Consider the following 15,759-nt stretch of genomic DNA (forward strand, 5'->3'; position numbering starts at 1 on the left):
ACACAGAATCCCCAACACAGCAGCTAAAGGGTCGTTCCAGTGGGTGTCAGCACATCCAGCATCAGTTCCAGAACATTCCACCCTAAAACAGCCCCATCTTCTTGAGAGGTCTCTCCAATCCCCTCCTAGGCACAGGGCATTGTCCCTCTCTGGGTTCTCCTGGACATCTCCTGTCGTGTGGTTTCACACTGTGTAGTCTTTGTATCTTCAGGGTCCATCCAGACTGTGGCCGGTATGGGATCCTCCCTCTTCTGACTACCTGGTTTCCTATGACAGAAAGCGGATCAGCCAGAGAGAAATCATCACCACGGGTGTGTAAAATACGTTCACAACAAGGGTGCCTGGGAAATCTGTCACTCGTCACTCAGCCCTTACCTGTCCTCCCTGAAGTTGAGGGCTGAGGCAGGAGGATTGCCTCCATTTCAAAGTCAACCTGTGCCATATGACACCCTGTCTCAAAAGTGGGGGTAAGCTATCTCTACAGCCTGCTCCCAGAATATTCTTTTTTCCCCTTGAAATAGAGTGTCGCGCAGCCCAGGCTGGCCTAAAACTCCGGCATCTAATGTAACTGAGAATGACCTCCTGACAACCTCTTCCAGGCCTGGGTGCTGGGGTAGCAGCCATGTTGTCTCTGCTGCCGCTCACACCCACCTGACCTCTGTGCTGGGGGAGCGTGCTCTGCTTAGCTGTTCCCCTCATTTCTGTCACAAAACAGCTTTGCAAGAACAGGAAGTCTGAGAAAGGCCAGCCAGAAGTCAGAGGGTGGAATTACAGCCATGAAGCTCAAACGCCTTTGGGCGACTTATTTTCCACTCTGCACTTTGTCCCAAAATGCTGGATTGACTCAGCCTTGTTCTCTGCCTTGCCCCAGGGACATCCCTCCTGCCTCACCTGGCTTCTGGACTCTGGGTGGCCCTGGCACCGTAAAATAGGTTTCAAAGGTATCAGCAGATTAACTTGGTTTTATAGGTGAATGGCAGGGAAAACAAAGCTGGGGTGGTGCCGGCGCCGGCACACCTAGGATCCCAGCCCTCAGAGGCTGAGGTGGCCAGGGCAAGGATTGCACCTCAGGCCGGGCTGTGTAGCCAGAGCGCACCAGCAGGGTAGGGTGGGAGTGGGGGGACTGGAGAGATGGCTCAGAGATTAAGAGCACTGGCTGCTCTTGCAAAGGACCTGGGTTTGAAACCGAGCGCCCACATGATGGCTCACTGACCACTTGTGACTCAGTTTCCAGGGGCTCAGACACCTCCTGTCCTCTGAAGCCCCCTCCCCAAAATAAAAGTAAATCTTAGAAGAAGAGGAGGGTGGGAGGGTTGTGAAGGGAATGGGAGGAGGGGAGGGAGTGGGAATTTGGATTGGTGTTTTAAAAAATCTAATAAAAAAAAAAAAAGAAGAGGGAGGTAGAGGCCTGAAGCTTAGGGATTTGAGGCCTCCCTGGGCTACACGCGGAGACCCTGTTATCCCGCCTCCACCTCCCCAGCAACAGGCACGGCCTGTTCTGAACTTTGGATGACTGGGGTAGGCCGGCACTCAGATAATCAGCTTCCACTAGCTTTCTCTTTCTGTTTATTTTTCTTTTTATTTATATGTTTGTTTTGATTTTTTTGTGACAGGGTCTCTGTAGCTCTGGCTATCCTGTAATTCCCTATGGAGACTCACCTGGCCTCAAACTCATAGAAACAGCTCCTGCCTATGCCTCCCTAGCACCTGGATTAAAGGAGCACACACCACACCCGACTCTTGGTCATTTCTGCGAGGACACCTTACTCTGTCCCAGGGTGACCTTGAAAATCCTTGGTGATCCTGTGCCTCCGCCTTCAGAGTTTAGGGAGTCTAGAGTGCGAGCTGCCAAGCCCTGAGCTCATCTTCCTGGGACGTTTGTGCTATCTCTGGCCGTTCACGAACAGCCCTTGAAACCCTGGGTTGTGTGTGCAAGTTAACCTTCGGTATCAACAAAAGTTGTTTTAGTTTTGTCGGGGGTTTTTGTTTGCTTATTTGTTTTTGGGGTTTTTTTTTTTAAAGATTTATTTATTTATTATGTATACAGTATTCTCAGTACTTTGCCTGCAGGGCAGAAGAGGGCACAGATCTCATTACAGATGGTTATGAGCCACCATGTGGTTGCTGGGAATTGAACTCAGGACCTCTGGAAGAGCAGCCAGTGCTCTTAACCACTGAGCCATCTCTCCAGCCCTGTTTGTTTTTTGAAACACGTCTCTCAGTAGCTATGGAGCCTGTCCAGAACTCACTCTGTGGACCAGGCTGGGCTTGAGCTCCCAGAGATCCCCCTGCCTCTGCCTCCAGAGTGGAGTGCTGCGATTAAAGGTGTGCCTGACTGTTGTTTTGTTTTTTGAAACAGTTTCTCTGTGTAGTCCTGGCTGCGCTGGACTCTCTCCACAGGACAGACTGACCTTGAACTCACAGGGATCCGCCTCCAGAGGCCTCTACTGAGACCTGAAATGGCTAGCCTGGCTGTCCAGTCATTCCCAGAGATCTGCCTTTCCCTCCCTTCCAGCGCTGGGATTTCCAGCCCTCGATGCCACTTCAAATCCTCTACAGAGCTGAACCCAGACCCTCGAGTTTGTACAACAGGGATTTTACCAGTTTCCCAGCCGGCCCAGCTCACTCTAGGTTTTCTCCCGCTGATTAACACCCTTGAGGCTGAACTGTGTGGGGGCACAAGCGGAGCCAGGCAGAGCTCTGTGAGTGTGAGGCCAGCCCTGGTCTACAGAGAGGTTCCAGGACAGCCAGGGCTACACAGAGAAATGTTGGAGGAGGCCGTTAGTTGGTTCCCAGCCACTTAGCCCCAAAATAATCACACAGAAACTGTATTAATAGAATCACCGCTCGGCCCATTAGCTCTAGCTTCTTATTGGCTAACTATTACATCTTAGTTTAACATATCTCCATTCATCTGTGCATCACCACGAGGTCGTGGCCTGCCAGCAATGTTTCAGCACATCTGTCTCCAATGGAGGCTCCATGGCTTCTCTCTGACTCCGCCTCCTTTCTCCCAGTTTAGTTTTCCCTGCCTACCTAAGTTCTGCCCTATCAACAGGCCAATGCAGTTTCTTTATTCCCCAATGATACTCACAGCACACAGAGGGGAATCCCATATCAGAGAAACCCTGTCTTGAAAAACTTAAAAAAAAATTATTGAAACTTTTACCCATAAACCCTTATGACCCTTCCCAAGGATGTGGTGGCCTTTGTCCCTGACTATACCTCTAGCAAGATTGGTAAGGCGTAAGAAGGAAGTGGCCAGCTGGATCTCAGCCACCAGCATGCTCACAGCCTGCTGCACTTCCTCTCTGCCCTCAGTCCCTTCGCAGGGTTCTGGGGCGGCTCCAACTGGACACAGATCAAAGGGGCCTGGCCTGTATGTGACAGGCAAGATGTTTACTAGTGTTATCCAAGCCTTCTCAGCTGTCCCACCCAACCCCAAGAAGAGCAGGAGGCCAGGGGCTTATGAAGAGCCAGGCCCCCTCTGCAAACAAGAAAGAATATGGAGACCGGAGTACTTGCCCTACCCAAGTAGTGCAGACCCATGTGGCTTTTCTCTCCTTCCTTTCCCTCCCTCCCCCCACTGGAGGAAGAATGAGCTCTGTTGCCTCCTCTGCCCTGGCTCGAGCTCGCAGTGATCCTCCTGCTTCAGCTTCTAGTGCTGGGGTGGCAGACATGAACCAGCACAGCCTGGTTCCCCCAGGACAGCACTGGACATCAAACCGACCCCTCAGATCCCGACTTGCAGCGGAGTGGAAACAGCCAGGCTGAGTGTCTGAAGTGGCTGGGACAAGGCCTGTGAGGCATGACAGGATTCCAGAGATGGCACACTATGGAAGACAGAAGAAGAGCCAAGGAGAAGATCACCCTGCCACCGCTAGCAGCTGTCCCAGGCTGTGAGCAACGATCGATCACAGAACACAGAAGGCCTGGCCCTTAGGATCAGAGCCTGTGTGCAGCCAGCATGGTGTGCATGCCTGCTGTGGGGACTGCATGTCTGTCGCCCTGATGAAACAAGACCAAGGCAACTTAGGGAAGACAGTTCCAGGCGGTTAGAGTCCGCTGTGGTGGGGCAGCATGGCCCTAGGTGGCAAGCGTGGCGGAAGGAACAGAAGCTGAGAGCTCACACAGTGAACCACAAACAGAAAGCGCCAACTGAAAATGGGGTGATATAATTCCTCCAGCAAGGCTGCACCTCCTACCTTCCCAAACCAGACCCGAGGGTATGGGGACATGTCAGTCAAACCACCACATGTCATCGCTGCATTTGAGAGAAGGGGTTCTATTCCCAGAACCCACAAAGTGGCTCACAAATCTCTGTAACTTCAGTTCTAGACGATTCACTGCCCTCTTCTGGCTGCACTGGTAACTGCATCCATATGGGGCACACATATATATATGCAGACACACACAAAATAAAACCAAATAAACCTCATTTATACATGAATATATAATAATAAAAATAATTTAAGCCAGGTGGTAGTGACCCATGCCTTTAATCCCAGCACTTGGGTGAAAGAAGCAGGAGGATCTCTGTGAGTTCAAGGCCAGCCTGGTCTACAGAATGAGTTCCAGGACAGCCAGGGCTACAGAGAGAAACCCTGTCTCGAAACTGCCCCCCATCCAAAAAAAAAATTAAAAAAATTAAGCATTCTTGCCGGGCGGTGGTGGCGCACGCCTTTAATCCCAGCACTCGGGAGGCAGAGGCAGGCGGATCTCTGTGAGTTCGAGACCAGCCTGGTCTACAAGAGCTAGTTCCAGGATAGGCTCCAAAACCACAGAGAAACCCTGTCTCGAAAAACAAAAAAAAAAAAAAAAAAAACTAAAGAAAAATTTAAGCATTCTTATAAAAGTTAAAAAAATAAACCAGGTGTGGTGGTACATACCTTTATTTTATTTATTTGTTTGTTTGTTTGTTTGTTTTTTACAGGCAGGGTTTCTCTGTAGCTTTGGAGCCTGTCCTGGAACTAGCTCTTGTAGACCAGGTTGGCTTCGAACTCACAGAGATTCACCTGTCTCTGCCTCCCGAGTGCTGGGATTAAAGGCTTGCACCACCACCACCCAGCCTTTAAACCCAGTACTCAGGAGGCAGAGTCAGGTGGATTTCAGTAAGTTCAAAGCCAGCCTGGTCTACAAATTCAGAACTGCTAACAGAGAAACCCTGCCTTGAAAAAAAAAAGTTAAAAACAAAAGCTGCCAAACATAACAACAAATGTATATATTACAATTATATCTGAGTAGATCAAGGGGGTGGGAGAGTCAGAGAGCTGCCCCACCCACCCACCCAGAGCACAAGCACTTGGAAAGCTTTTCTATAGGCTGGGCTAGCTCCTGGTGTTCCCACTTCCCACCCGCTCCTCAAGAGTCCTCCGCAGGTGGGGAAGTCAGAAAGAATTGCTGTGGTCTCTCATCAGCAGCCAGAGTTCCAGATCCTGGTCTGTGTAGTTAGTGCCTGGGAGGGTCCTTCCTTCCTCTCCCAGACTCAGGGACAGGCTCTATGTGGGGCTTGACCCTCTTCCTCTGGCTCTACCTGGATTCCCCTGGGGGTCTGTAGTCAGATAGTCAGAGGCTATGGGAGTGAGTGGCTGGTGTGTGTGTGTGTGTGTGTGTGTGTGTGTGTGTGTGATCTCTAGTACAGTAAAATAAATAAATAAACGAAATGAAAAATATCCTGAGTTTTAGCCAAGTGGTGGTAGCACACACTTTTTTTGGGGGGGGGAGGGTTCGAGACAGGGTTTCTCTGTAGCTTTGGAACCTCTCCTGGAACTCGCTCTTGTAGACCAGGCTGGCCTACGAACTCACAAAGATCCGCCTGCCTCTGCCTCCAGAGTGCTGGGATTAAAGGCGTGCGCCACCACGGCCCGGCGGTAGCACACACTTTTTATCCCAGTTCTTGGCAGAGAAGCATGGGATCTCTGAGTTCCAGGCCAGCCAGAGCTACACAGACAAACTCTGTCTCGAAAAACAAAACAAAGCAACAATAACAAATCCCGAGTTTTAAATACACAACAGATAATTCTCAATATGTGTAAGTTCCAAACACTGGATGAAAAAGACCCTAAAAAAGTTTTAAAATTATGACATTCAAATTTCATTGATTGGTTTGTGTTTAGTTGTTTTCTTCTTTTCTTATTTCATTCATTTTATGTGCACAGTGTTTTTTATTTCATTCATTTTATGTGCACAGTGTTTCGCCTGTGTGCATGTTTGTGCACCCCTGTGTGCCTTGTTTCTGAGGTGGCCAGAAGCAGGCATCAGATCAGATGGCTGCAGGCTGCGTGTGTGAGGAGATGGAGCTGTCAGTACTCTTCAGGAGCTGTGCCATCTCTCCATCCCTCCTTCCCTTTGCTCAGGGGTGCTTTTTTGTTTTTGTTTGGTTTGATTTTTGTTTTTCTTTTTTTTATTTTATTTAATTAATTAATTTATGTATTTATTATTTATACAGTGTTCTGTCTCCAGGCCAGAAGAGGGAACCAGATCAAATTATAGATGGTTGTGAGCCACCATATGGTTGCTGGGAACTCAGGACCTCTGGAAGAGCAACCAGTGCTCTTAACCTCTGAGCCATCTCTCCAGCCCCTGATTTTTATTTTTGACACCTCTCATGCAGCCCAAGGTGGCCTCAAACCCCTGAACTCCTGATTCTCGGGCTTCCAGGGTGCTGGATGGAATGTCAGGAATGCAGCACCATTCCTGAAGGCTTTCCACGTTTTATCTGCTAATCCAGGCTGCTCTAGAAGCTGGACTTGGGAGGTCAGATGGCTAGGACAGAGTCAGGCAAAAGGATTTCAGGAGGCTGCAGGCCATGTAGGGTCAGAGAGGACACAGAAAAGTCTGGGAGGGGGCTGGGCTCCTCTGTGTAAACACAGGCCCAGGCTTCCTGGCCAACCTTAAGTTTCCCAGAGGCCTGGACAAGTAGGGGGTTAGGAATTCCACACTTGGCCTGACCTTGTTTGTTTTGACCCTAAGGCCCTTTGATGCCAGCTGGCAGCTCCCCTGCCCTGGCCCTCGTTCTGCACGTAACTTGGAAGGCTTTCTCCATGAAGGCTTTGGGGATTCTGAGCAGTTCTGAGGCCCCCAAACCTCCGGGAGGCCGCTGAGGCTGAGTGTAAGTGGGTCCCAAGGCCCAAAGTAACACAAGGCTCCTGTAATCGCCATCGCCTCTGTCCGTGGCTGTGTCCTTCCGGACATTTCCGAAGCTCCTGGCAGAGTGTGCGTACACTCAAAGGAGCTGCAGAGCCTGGTATGTGTTGCCTAGCTGATCTTGAACTCCAGTGTAAGCGATCCTCTGGCCTCAGACTTCAGATTCTGGAGCAAATTAGACCCACAGTTGGTTTTTGCTTTGTTCTGAGATAAGGTGTCTCTGTGGAACCACCCTGGCTCTTTGAACTCACTCTGTAGATCAGGCTGGCCTCAAACTCGGAGATCCCTCTACCTCTGCCTCCCAATTGCTACGATTAAAGGCGTGCACCACCACAGCCCAGCTCAACTACAATTTTTTTTTAAATGAAAAGGAGAGTGGGCGTGGTGGCGCACGCCTTTAATCCCAGCACTCGGGAGGAAGAGGCTGGCGGATCTCTGTCAGTTCCAGGCCAGCCTGGTCTACACGAGCTAGTTCCCAGGACAGGTACCAAAATCTACAGAGAAACTCTGTCTTGAAAATCAAAACAAACAAAACAAAACAAAAACAGAACAGCCAAAGGCATATGGAGAGGCCCTGTCTCAAAAGACAAAACAGAAAAAAGAAAAACAAGGAGAAAACAGAGAGAGAAAAACTTGAACCCACCAGAGGCCGCCCAGGACCCGGCCCCACCCCGTCGTGGGTGTGGCCTGTGTGGTTAGCGCCAGCGCTCCCCACCCCCACCGAGCGGCCGCTGCTGAGTACGTGCTGAGCGCCGGACGCCCTACCTGCGACGCCGCGTGCGTGCGTGCTTGCGTGCTTTCGCGCGTGCGCGCGTCCCGCCCTCTCGTCCTTCTTATAGAGCCGCAGCGGGGTCGCGCTTGGAGGAGTCGACATGGCGGCGGCGTTGCTGCTGGCGCTAGGCTTTGCGCTCCTGGGCGGCCAAGGTGCCTCTGCGGCGGGTAAGACCTGGGACTCGGGTCAGGGACCTAGAATGAGTCCCAGATTTGGGGGAACCCGGTGGTGTAGGGAGCCACAGCTTTGGTTCCCTACTCGAGGAGGAATAACTGGTTGTGGATGACCCTCGAGTTGACCCCCAACCTAGGCTGGGCGACAGGGTGGAGGGAGGTGATCGTGGGGATGCGGCCCTGGAGAGACAAATCTAAGGTTAGGGGTCTGAAGCTCTGGGGAGACATTCTAAGGTTGGGGGACCCGTAGAGGGAACCGCCACCTTGCGGTAGTCCCCACCTGGGCATGGGCTGGGAGGTAATCCCGAGGTTTTGGAGTACAGGAGTGGAAATGACCCCAGATTTGGGACAACTGGGGGTGGAGAGAACTGCCGTACTGTCCCCACTCCCGGAACAGGGCTGGGAGGTGACCCTGGGGATTTGGAAGTTTGGGGGAGTTGGGAAAGAGGCGACCCTGAGGACACCTCTGAAGTAGAGTGGTCATGGGCAGAGCTATCTCTGTTAACACCTGGGTAGCAGGGCTGAGCTGGGAGATGACCCCGGAGATTGACGACCTCCTGGTTTAGGGACCCAGGGATAAAAGGAATCACCACGCTGATAGTACCCCCACATGAAAGACAGGGCTGGGAAGTTATCCTGGGGACTGAGGAAGCTGCCACTGTGGTCCCCACCTAGAGAACACGTCAGGAAATGATCCCAAGTTTGGGGGACCTGGGAGTGGAAGGAATTGCAGTCTTGGTGTCCCTGCTGAAGGAACAGGGTAGGAGTGACAGTCCCTAATTTGGAAGTTAGATCTGCCACTCTGTGGAGGATCAGGGTAGATGAGAGGAAGCCTTTCCGGAAAGGTTTGGGGGACCTTCAAGGAGCTGGGGGACTAGGGTGAAAGGAGCTACCATTTCAGTGTATCTAAACTTGGGGGGCCGGGCAGGGAGGTGATCCAGAAGATTTGGGGTCCAGAAGTGCTCGGGAGCGATGTCTCCACATTTGGGCCTGTGGTTGGCAGTGAAGCGAGTGGGAATTGGGGAGGCAGTGTCTCTGAGGTTGTGGTGATATGAGGATAATGGAAACCAAACACTTGGTATCTTCACCCAGGGGGAAAGGTAGGGAGACAACCTGAGGGGAGGTCTTGGGGACAGTGTAGGGGGATGGAGCTGAGGAAGGTGCCACATTGATGTATCAACTTATTGAGTTCAGGGCTACGACACTTTTGGGGAATCTGGAAGAATGAGAGTAAGTTGGCCATGGGGTGGGGGACAGCTTTGCCTGTGCCCCTGGTGTTGTTATCTGGGTGGGGAGTTCCTGAGAGTGGAAGTCTCACAGGTCTCTTCAGGTGTTCCCAGCTGTCCCCGTCCTCGCTGGAGTGAGCTCCCAGGCTTGCTGTAGTCCAGGGCTGTAGTCACTCTCCCTGGTCCTTGCTCGGACTCCCCTGGAGTGAAGCTTCACAGGTCTGGGGACTGTTGAATCATCCTTCTGCACGAGATTCCCGGTGGCTGAGGCCCCGCACACTCAGTTGGCTCCTGCCCTGGAATCTAGCCTTGGGTTTTTGCCTGGTTGGGGCGCAAAAGGGAAACTGAGGCCATAAGGTAGGGAAGGCTGGTGCTCAAGGTCACGGCAAGGTTGATCTTGGAAGGCAGTGTGGCAGGCCTAGAGCATGCAGCTGCTCTCCTGCCTATTCCAGACAGCAGGCAAAGGGCAGAACCCAAGCTCTGCCGGAGAATTGGGGCACATGGCTGCCATCCCTAACAGCAGTGGATTTGGGAGGGGGCTGTGCCTGGCAGCAGTGCCCTGGGTTAATCCTGACCTGCTTTTCCCAGTCCCTCTTCCTCGTCATCAAAACATCTTGAGGTGCCCCATGAGGCTGGCTCTCGGGTGCAGATAGCTGCCCCCGGCAAGGTGGACACAGCTGATAAACTACCCTGTCCCGGATGGGGAGCCTGGCTGGAGTCCCCCACCCTGCCTGGGCACAGGTCCAGTGGCTTCCTGCCTGGGGTTAAGCAGACCTTTGCAGTGCCCAGAAGCCAAGCACAAAGTGTAGCTTGCGGGCAGGTCCCAGCCCTTCCTGGGAACAGCCCCACAGTCAAACAGCTTGGGCAGGGCTCAGGTCAGGCAGCAAGGTGCCATTTTCACTGTCTGCTGCACATGGGGCGGGGCTTCACCTCGAGGGCCTGTGTGGCATGGGCATTCCTGTTTTGTTTTCCTGATTGTCTGAGGCTGGGTTGGACACTAGGGCCTCTTACAGTTCCACACAGCCTGGAGTACACCTGTTTTCCCAGTGACTACCTCAGGTGACGAGCCTCCAGCCTAGGTCAGCCCTGGGTAGCAGGACACTGGGTATGGGCTGCCCTCCAGAGTAGTGCCCCCTTCCTGCACCCTGGAGTGTTGGCTTGTTTACCCATGGCCCAGTCTGGCCCTGCTCCCACCCTGCTGAGAGTGGGCAGGGAGGATGGCGCTGTTTTTAGACCGGGGTGACGGCTGGAAGCTGCGGGCTGCAGATCACGGGGCCAGATTTCCAGCTTGACTTCTCAGAGGCCCTTGTGGAGGCTCCTAAGGTTGGGATCAGAGTTATTGGTCACGCCTAAGTAGAGTAGATGGTACCTTTCCAGAGGTCTACACCCCACCTGTGTCTAGACACTGGGGAGGTCGGTGACAGATGCCAGGAATACCACAGGCCTTCCTGCATCCCTGAGACTAGATTGAGGACTACCTAGTGGGTCCTAATGGCCTGCCTTGTGGCCATTCAGCTGGTCCCTGGAACATGGCAGCCATGTTCCTGATGGATGATTCTCAGTGCCTCTTCAGAAATCCTGCTGGGGCTGTGGTCCTGGGGGCACCTGTCTTTCCTGACTGGCAGCCCCAGGTAAGCTGATATTGATAGAGACATCCTGGAGTAGTGGACAGGGAAGGGAACCAAGGGAAAGAGCCAGGCTGTGGCCTCTCCTACCCTCATTTTTGCCACACCCACTTGCCCGGAGGTCTAGGAGATCTCAGCTCTGGAATGTAGGTTATTAGGAAACCGGCTCACCGTCAGAGCTGCTAACTGTGTGTGCCTTGGGGCCACCTAGGTGACAGGTACCTACTTTGGTCCCCACCTCCCAATACAGGGCCTCAGGGCCCAAACCCGTATGCTTGTACCTTCAGACACATCCACATCCATGCCTTGTGTAGGCATGCAAGGACCTGAGTGTCCTGGGTCCCTTTGTCCTGTCTTACTTTTTCATTTTGGAGACAACTTTAACCACTGTCCCTTCTGGTCTTAAAACTCCTTGCAGCCCTCCTGCCTACACCTCCCACGTGGGGGAATTACAGGTGAACCACAACACCTGGCTCCTGTTTTCTGTTTTTCCTTTTAAAATTACATTTGTGTGTCTGTCGATTGTGCACAAGTCCTTCTACCACATGGGTCTTGAGGGTTGAGCTCAGGACTTTAGACTTGGTGGCAGCCACCTTTGCCCAGCCCCAGCCATTTGTGTTTTGTTTTCTACCTAACTTCTTACTTCTCCCCACAAGCTGAAAGGAGATGGTGTTTGCTGAGTTTGCCGCAGACCAGGCCATGTGGTAGGCCCTGGTGGTTGTCCTTCCTCCCTGTCTTCCCTCCCTTGTAGTGATAGGTGCTAACCCTCTCCCATAGCTGGCTTCCTCAAGGCGCTGCTGTCTCAGGAGCAGTGGGCGGGAGGCAGTGTGGCCCTGCACTGTGAGGCCGTGGGCAGCCCCATCCCTGAGATCCAGTGGTGGTTTGAAGGGGATGATGCAAACGACAGCTGCTCCCAGCTCTGGGATGGCGCCTGGCTGGACCGCGTTCACATCCATGCCACCTACCGCCAGCATGCAGCCAGCACACTGTTTGTGGATGGGCTCACCGCAGAGGATACAGGCACCTACGAGTGCCGGGCCAGCAGTGACCCTGACCGCAATCACCTGACCCAGCCACCCAGGGTCAAATGGGTCCGTGCCCAAGCGAGCGTGGTGGTCCTTGAACGTGAGTGGCCAGGACACCTGTTCCCTGTGTTTACCTCGTGTGCCGCTCAACCCTGGCTCCCTCTGTAGAACCAGGTGCTGCTCTGCCCTACCTGGGGACATCCCTGTCACCTTGCTGGGTGCAAACTGGTCCTGTCCCCCATAGGAGGATCCTGGGCTCCCATCCTGTTGTCTATGCACCTGCCCTCCTGGTGTTTGTCTAGTTGGGGTGGGGTCTGCTGCCCAAGTGTTCACTCTGACTGCTGCAAACTTGAGGGGTTGCGTCAGGTGGCAGGCTCCCCAGAACCTTCTGGGGACTGTTTTCTAGTTCTAAGTGAAGGAAACATGAGGCACCCACACGGTTTTGTTATGTGGGGAGCTGAGCCTGGTGCTACCCCTGAAGTTATAGCTGTGGGAGCAGCAGGCAGGGTCTTGGGCAGCGAGTGCCGTGCCTTGCCTTGGAAATGGATTTCTAGTGGGACGTGTGCCCTAGGAGTCGGGGCTGCAGGGTGCATCCACTGGGATTCCAAAAGCAGCCCTCGTGGGTATGGGACAGTGTAGGCTGAGCCCCTTAGCTCCTGAGCTGACTTTGTTCTGTGGTCTCTCAGCGGGCACCATCGTAACCTCGGTCCATGATGCTGACTCCAAGACATACCTTACCTGCGTTTTGAACAGCAGTAGCGTCGACGTGGTTGGCCACCGCTGGATGAGAGATGGCAAGGTGCTGCAGGAGGACACGCTGCCTGACCTGAAGATGCAATACATGTGAGTCCATGCTTCTCGGGTGCCGGGGCCCTGTGAACTGCACAGAGCCTGTGTCGGGAGGGGACCACCATACTTGTGGGCTCCTTACCTCAACCACTCTGCCTCCTACAGCGTGGACACAGATGACCGCTCTGGGGACTATTCCTGCATCTTCCTTCCCGAGCCCGTGGGCAGGGGTGACATCCATGTGGAGGGTAAGCTGGGAGCCAAGAGGGCTGTGCGTGGGCAGGGGCAGTCTGCAAGCTTGGGCACCAGGCTCTCGCCTTGTCCTCACAGGGCCACCTCGGATCAAGGTGGGAAAGAAGTCAGAGCACTCCAGTGAGGGGGAGAACGTGAGGCTGGTCTGCAAGTCTGAGTCTTCCCACCCTCCTATCACCGAGTGGACCTGGTTTAAGACCTCTGACTCTGGGGACCAGGTGAGGGCTGTGTGGGACATGAGGCTTCAGAGATGACAGGGACAGAGGGCCGTGGAGGACCATGCGGGAAAGGCTGCGACAGACCTTGACGAGCCCCTCTTCCCCAGCTCATCACCAATGGCTCCGAGAGCAAGTACGTCGTGATATCCACAGCGGAGAAGACAGAGCTGACCATCACCAACCTCGACATCGACAGCGACCCTGGCACCTACATGTGTAACGCCACCAACGACCAGGGCAGCGTCCAGGAGAGGATAACACTGCGCGTGCGGAGCCGCCTGGCTGCCCTCTGGCCGTTCCTGGGCATCGTGGCCGAGGTCCTGGTGTTGGTCACCATCATCTTCATTTATGAGAAGCGACGGAAGCCAGACCAGACCCTGGACGAGGATGACCCTGGTGCTGCTCCACTGTAAGTCCAGCTTACTGTGTGCTCCGGGGAGCCGCTGCTGTCCTGTCAAAATGGGGGGGGGCAGCATTCAGTGTTGCACCCATCTTTTCATGGGCCTCAGTGGTTCCGGGAAGGTGGGTCCCCACTCTTGGAACAATGGCCAGATTCCCCTCCCAGTGGGGCTGAGGCCAGCTGGCCCTGTGCCTCTCAGTGCTGAGCTCTTTTTTTGTTTCCTCAGGAAGGGCAGCGGGCATCACATGAACGACAAGGACAAGAGTGTACGCCAGAGGAATGCCACCTGAGTGGCAGAGCAGGCGGGGGTGGGGCACTTGGACACCTGACCCCAGCCAGTGTCTACCTCCACTCTTGTGTCCCATCTTGTCCCAACCCGAGCCTACCCACCCCAACCTGGGTGAAGACAGCCTCACCTTGTAGAAAGCCCACCTGGAAGAAGCAAGTCGCCCACAGCACCCCTGTTTCTAGTTTAAACTAAACAAGGTTTCTATATAGAGAATCTGTTCCTTAGGGGGTTTTGTTTTTGACTTTTTAAGCGTGTCACGATAGCCCCATGGAGTAGGGGAATGGGGCCTTGCCCTTGGCCATGAGGGAGAGACAAGGGTAAGCTCCGACTTCTTGGTGGAGGGAGCTACCACCTGGTCCCTGTATCGAACAGCCCATCCCCACCATGGACAACATGGCTGGGACCCCACAAATAAAGACCTACCCCGCCATGTGTGTGTTCACTATGTGGGGTTCCAAGAGCTCATCTTAATGGGAGAGAGTGTTGCCATCAGGGACTGGAGAGGGGTGTAGTTGATCAGGGCTTAGGATGTAGACAGTGAAGGGTGTCATTCCTAGGGCAGTTCCTCGTTGTGACCTCAACCATAAAATTTTCATTGCTTGCCGGGCGATGGTGGCGCACGCCTTTAATCCCAGCACTCGGGAGGCAGAGGCAGGCGGATCTCTGTGAGTTCGAGACCAGCCTGGTCTACAGAGTGAGTTCCAGGACAGGCTCCAAAGCCACAGAGAAACCCTGTCTCGAAAAACCAAAAAGAAAAAAAATTTCATTGCTTTTTTTTAAGATTTATTTATTTGTTTATACAGTATCCTGCCTGCAAGCCAGAGGAGAGCACCAGCTCTCATTATAGGTGGTTGTGAGCCACCATGTGGTTATTGGGTATTGAACTCAGGACCTCTGGAAGAACAGTCAGTGCTCTTTGACCGCTGAGCCATCTCTCCAGCCCCTCATTGCTGCTTCTCTCTTTTTTTTTTTTTTTTTTTTGAGACAGGGTTTCTCTGTGGCTTTGGAGCCTGTCCTGGAACTAGCTCTTGTAGACTAGGCTGGTCTCGAACTCACAGAGATCCGCCTGCCTCTGCCTCCCAAGTGCTGGGATTAAAGGCGTGCACACCGCCCAGCCTCATTGCTTCTTCTTAAGTGATTTTGCTACTGTTTTGAATCAGAGTGTGGCTATCTGATATGCCACCCCTGTGAAAGGGCCCTTTGACTTGCACAGGGGTTGAGAGCCACACTGCCCTAGGGTATCCGAGAAAAGCTGGCCTCTTGAGGGTGCTGTTGACCACACTGACATCCTGTGCTGCCCTCTGGCCGAGTACTGATCCAGCTGTTGGACACCCACTTTCTAGGAAGTGCTGGGTTGTGGGAGATGGGCGGGGCCTGGGTACTTGCTGGATCCACAGGATGGACAGGAAGCTTCAAGCCAAGCTGGCTTTCACACCTAAGTTTTGGGCAGGGGTCAGGACAGGTGTGTATGTAGGGTGTTATTGCATAGTTTGGCTCCAGAGAGATGGGACCCTGCAGCCAGCTTTGGTCCCAGCCGAGCGTGACCCAGAGTAGTGGCCTTCAGGGAAAGCTGGGTTCCTTGGGGACTGGTAGGCCTTTCAGAGAACCACAGGTAAAAATTGGAACTGGAGTCCTGCCTTCCAGCCACCAGAGGGCGCTGCGCAGTGTCCCGCTGATAAGACCTGTGTTCCCAGAACCATGCAACTAAAAATGGCCAGGATATCTGCAGTGCGCACCTGCAACTGGATATACCTGGGCACCTTGCTCTCGTGTGTCCCTGATACTACCTCCCCATGGAGAGTCCGTTCTGCCTGTGCAAGTGTCCACATGGACATTAGAGAGAA

General features: G+C 53.4%; 1 protein-coding gene across 1 annotated transcript; it reads left to right on the forward strand.

Annotated features, from left to right (window-relative positions):
- Positions 1-7,928: 7,928 nt before the first annotated feature.
- On the forward strand, positions 7,929-14,345 carry Bsg (basigin (Ok blood group)). The gene is made up of 6 exons (XM_041669756.1): positions 7,929-8,085; positions 12,654-12,810; positions 12,922-13,004; positions 13,087-13,226; positions 13,334-13,635; positions 13,853-14,345. Exons 1-6 carry the CDS (start codon positions 8,019-8,021, stop codon positions 13,914-13,916), a joined length of 813 nt encoding a protein of 270 aa, XP_041525690.1. The 5' UTR covers positions 7,929-8,018; the 3' UTR covers positions 13,917-14,345.
- The last annotated feature ends 1,414 nt before the right edge of the window (positions 14,346-15,759 follow it).

The sequence above is a fragment of the Microtus oregoni genome, unplaced genomic scaffold (assembly GCF_018167655.1).
Source record: "Microtus oregoni isolate MIOR12 unplaced genomic scaffold, Mior012 000019F_ref0000042, whole genome shotgun sequence".
Lineage (NCBI taxonomy): Eukaryota > Metazoa > Chordata > Mammalia > Rodentia > Cricetidae > Microtus > Microtus oregoni.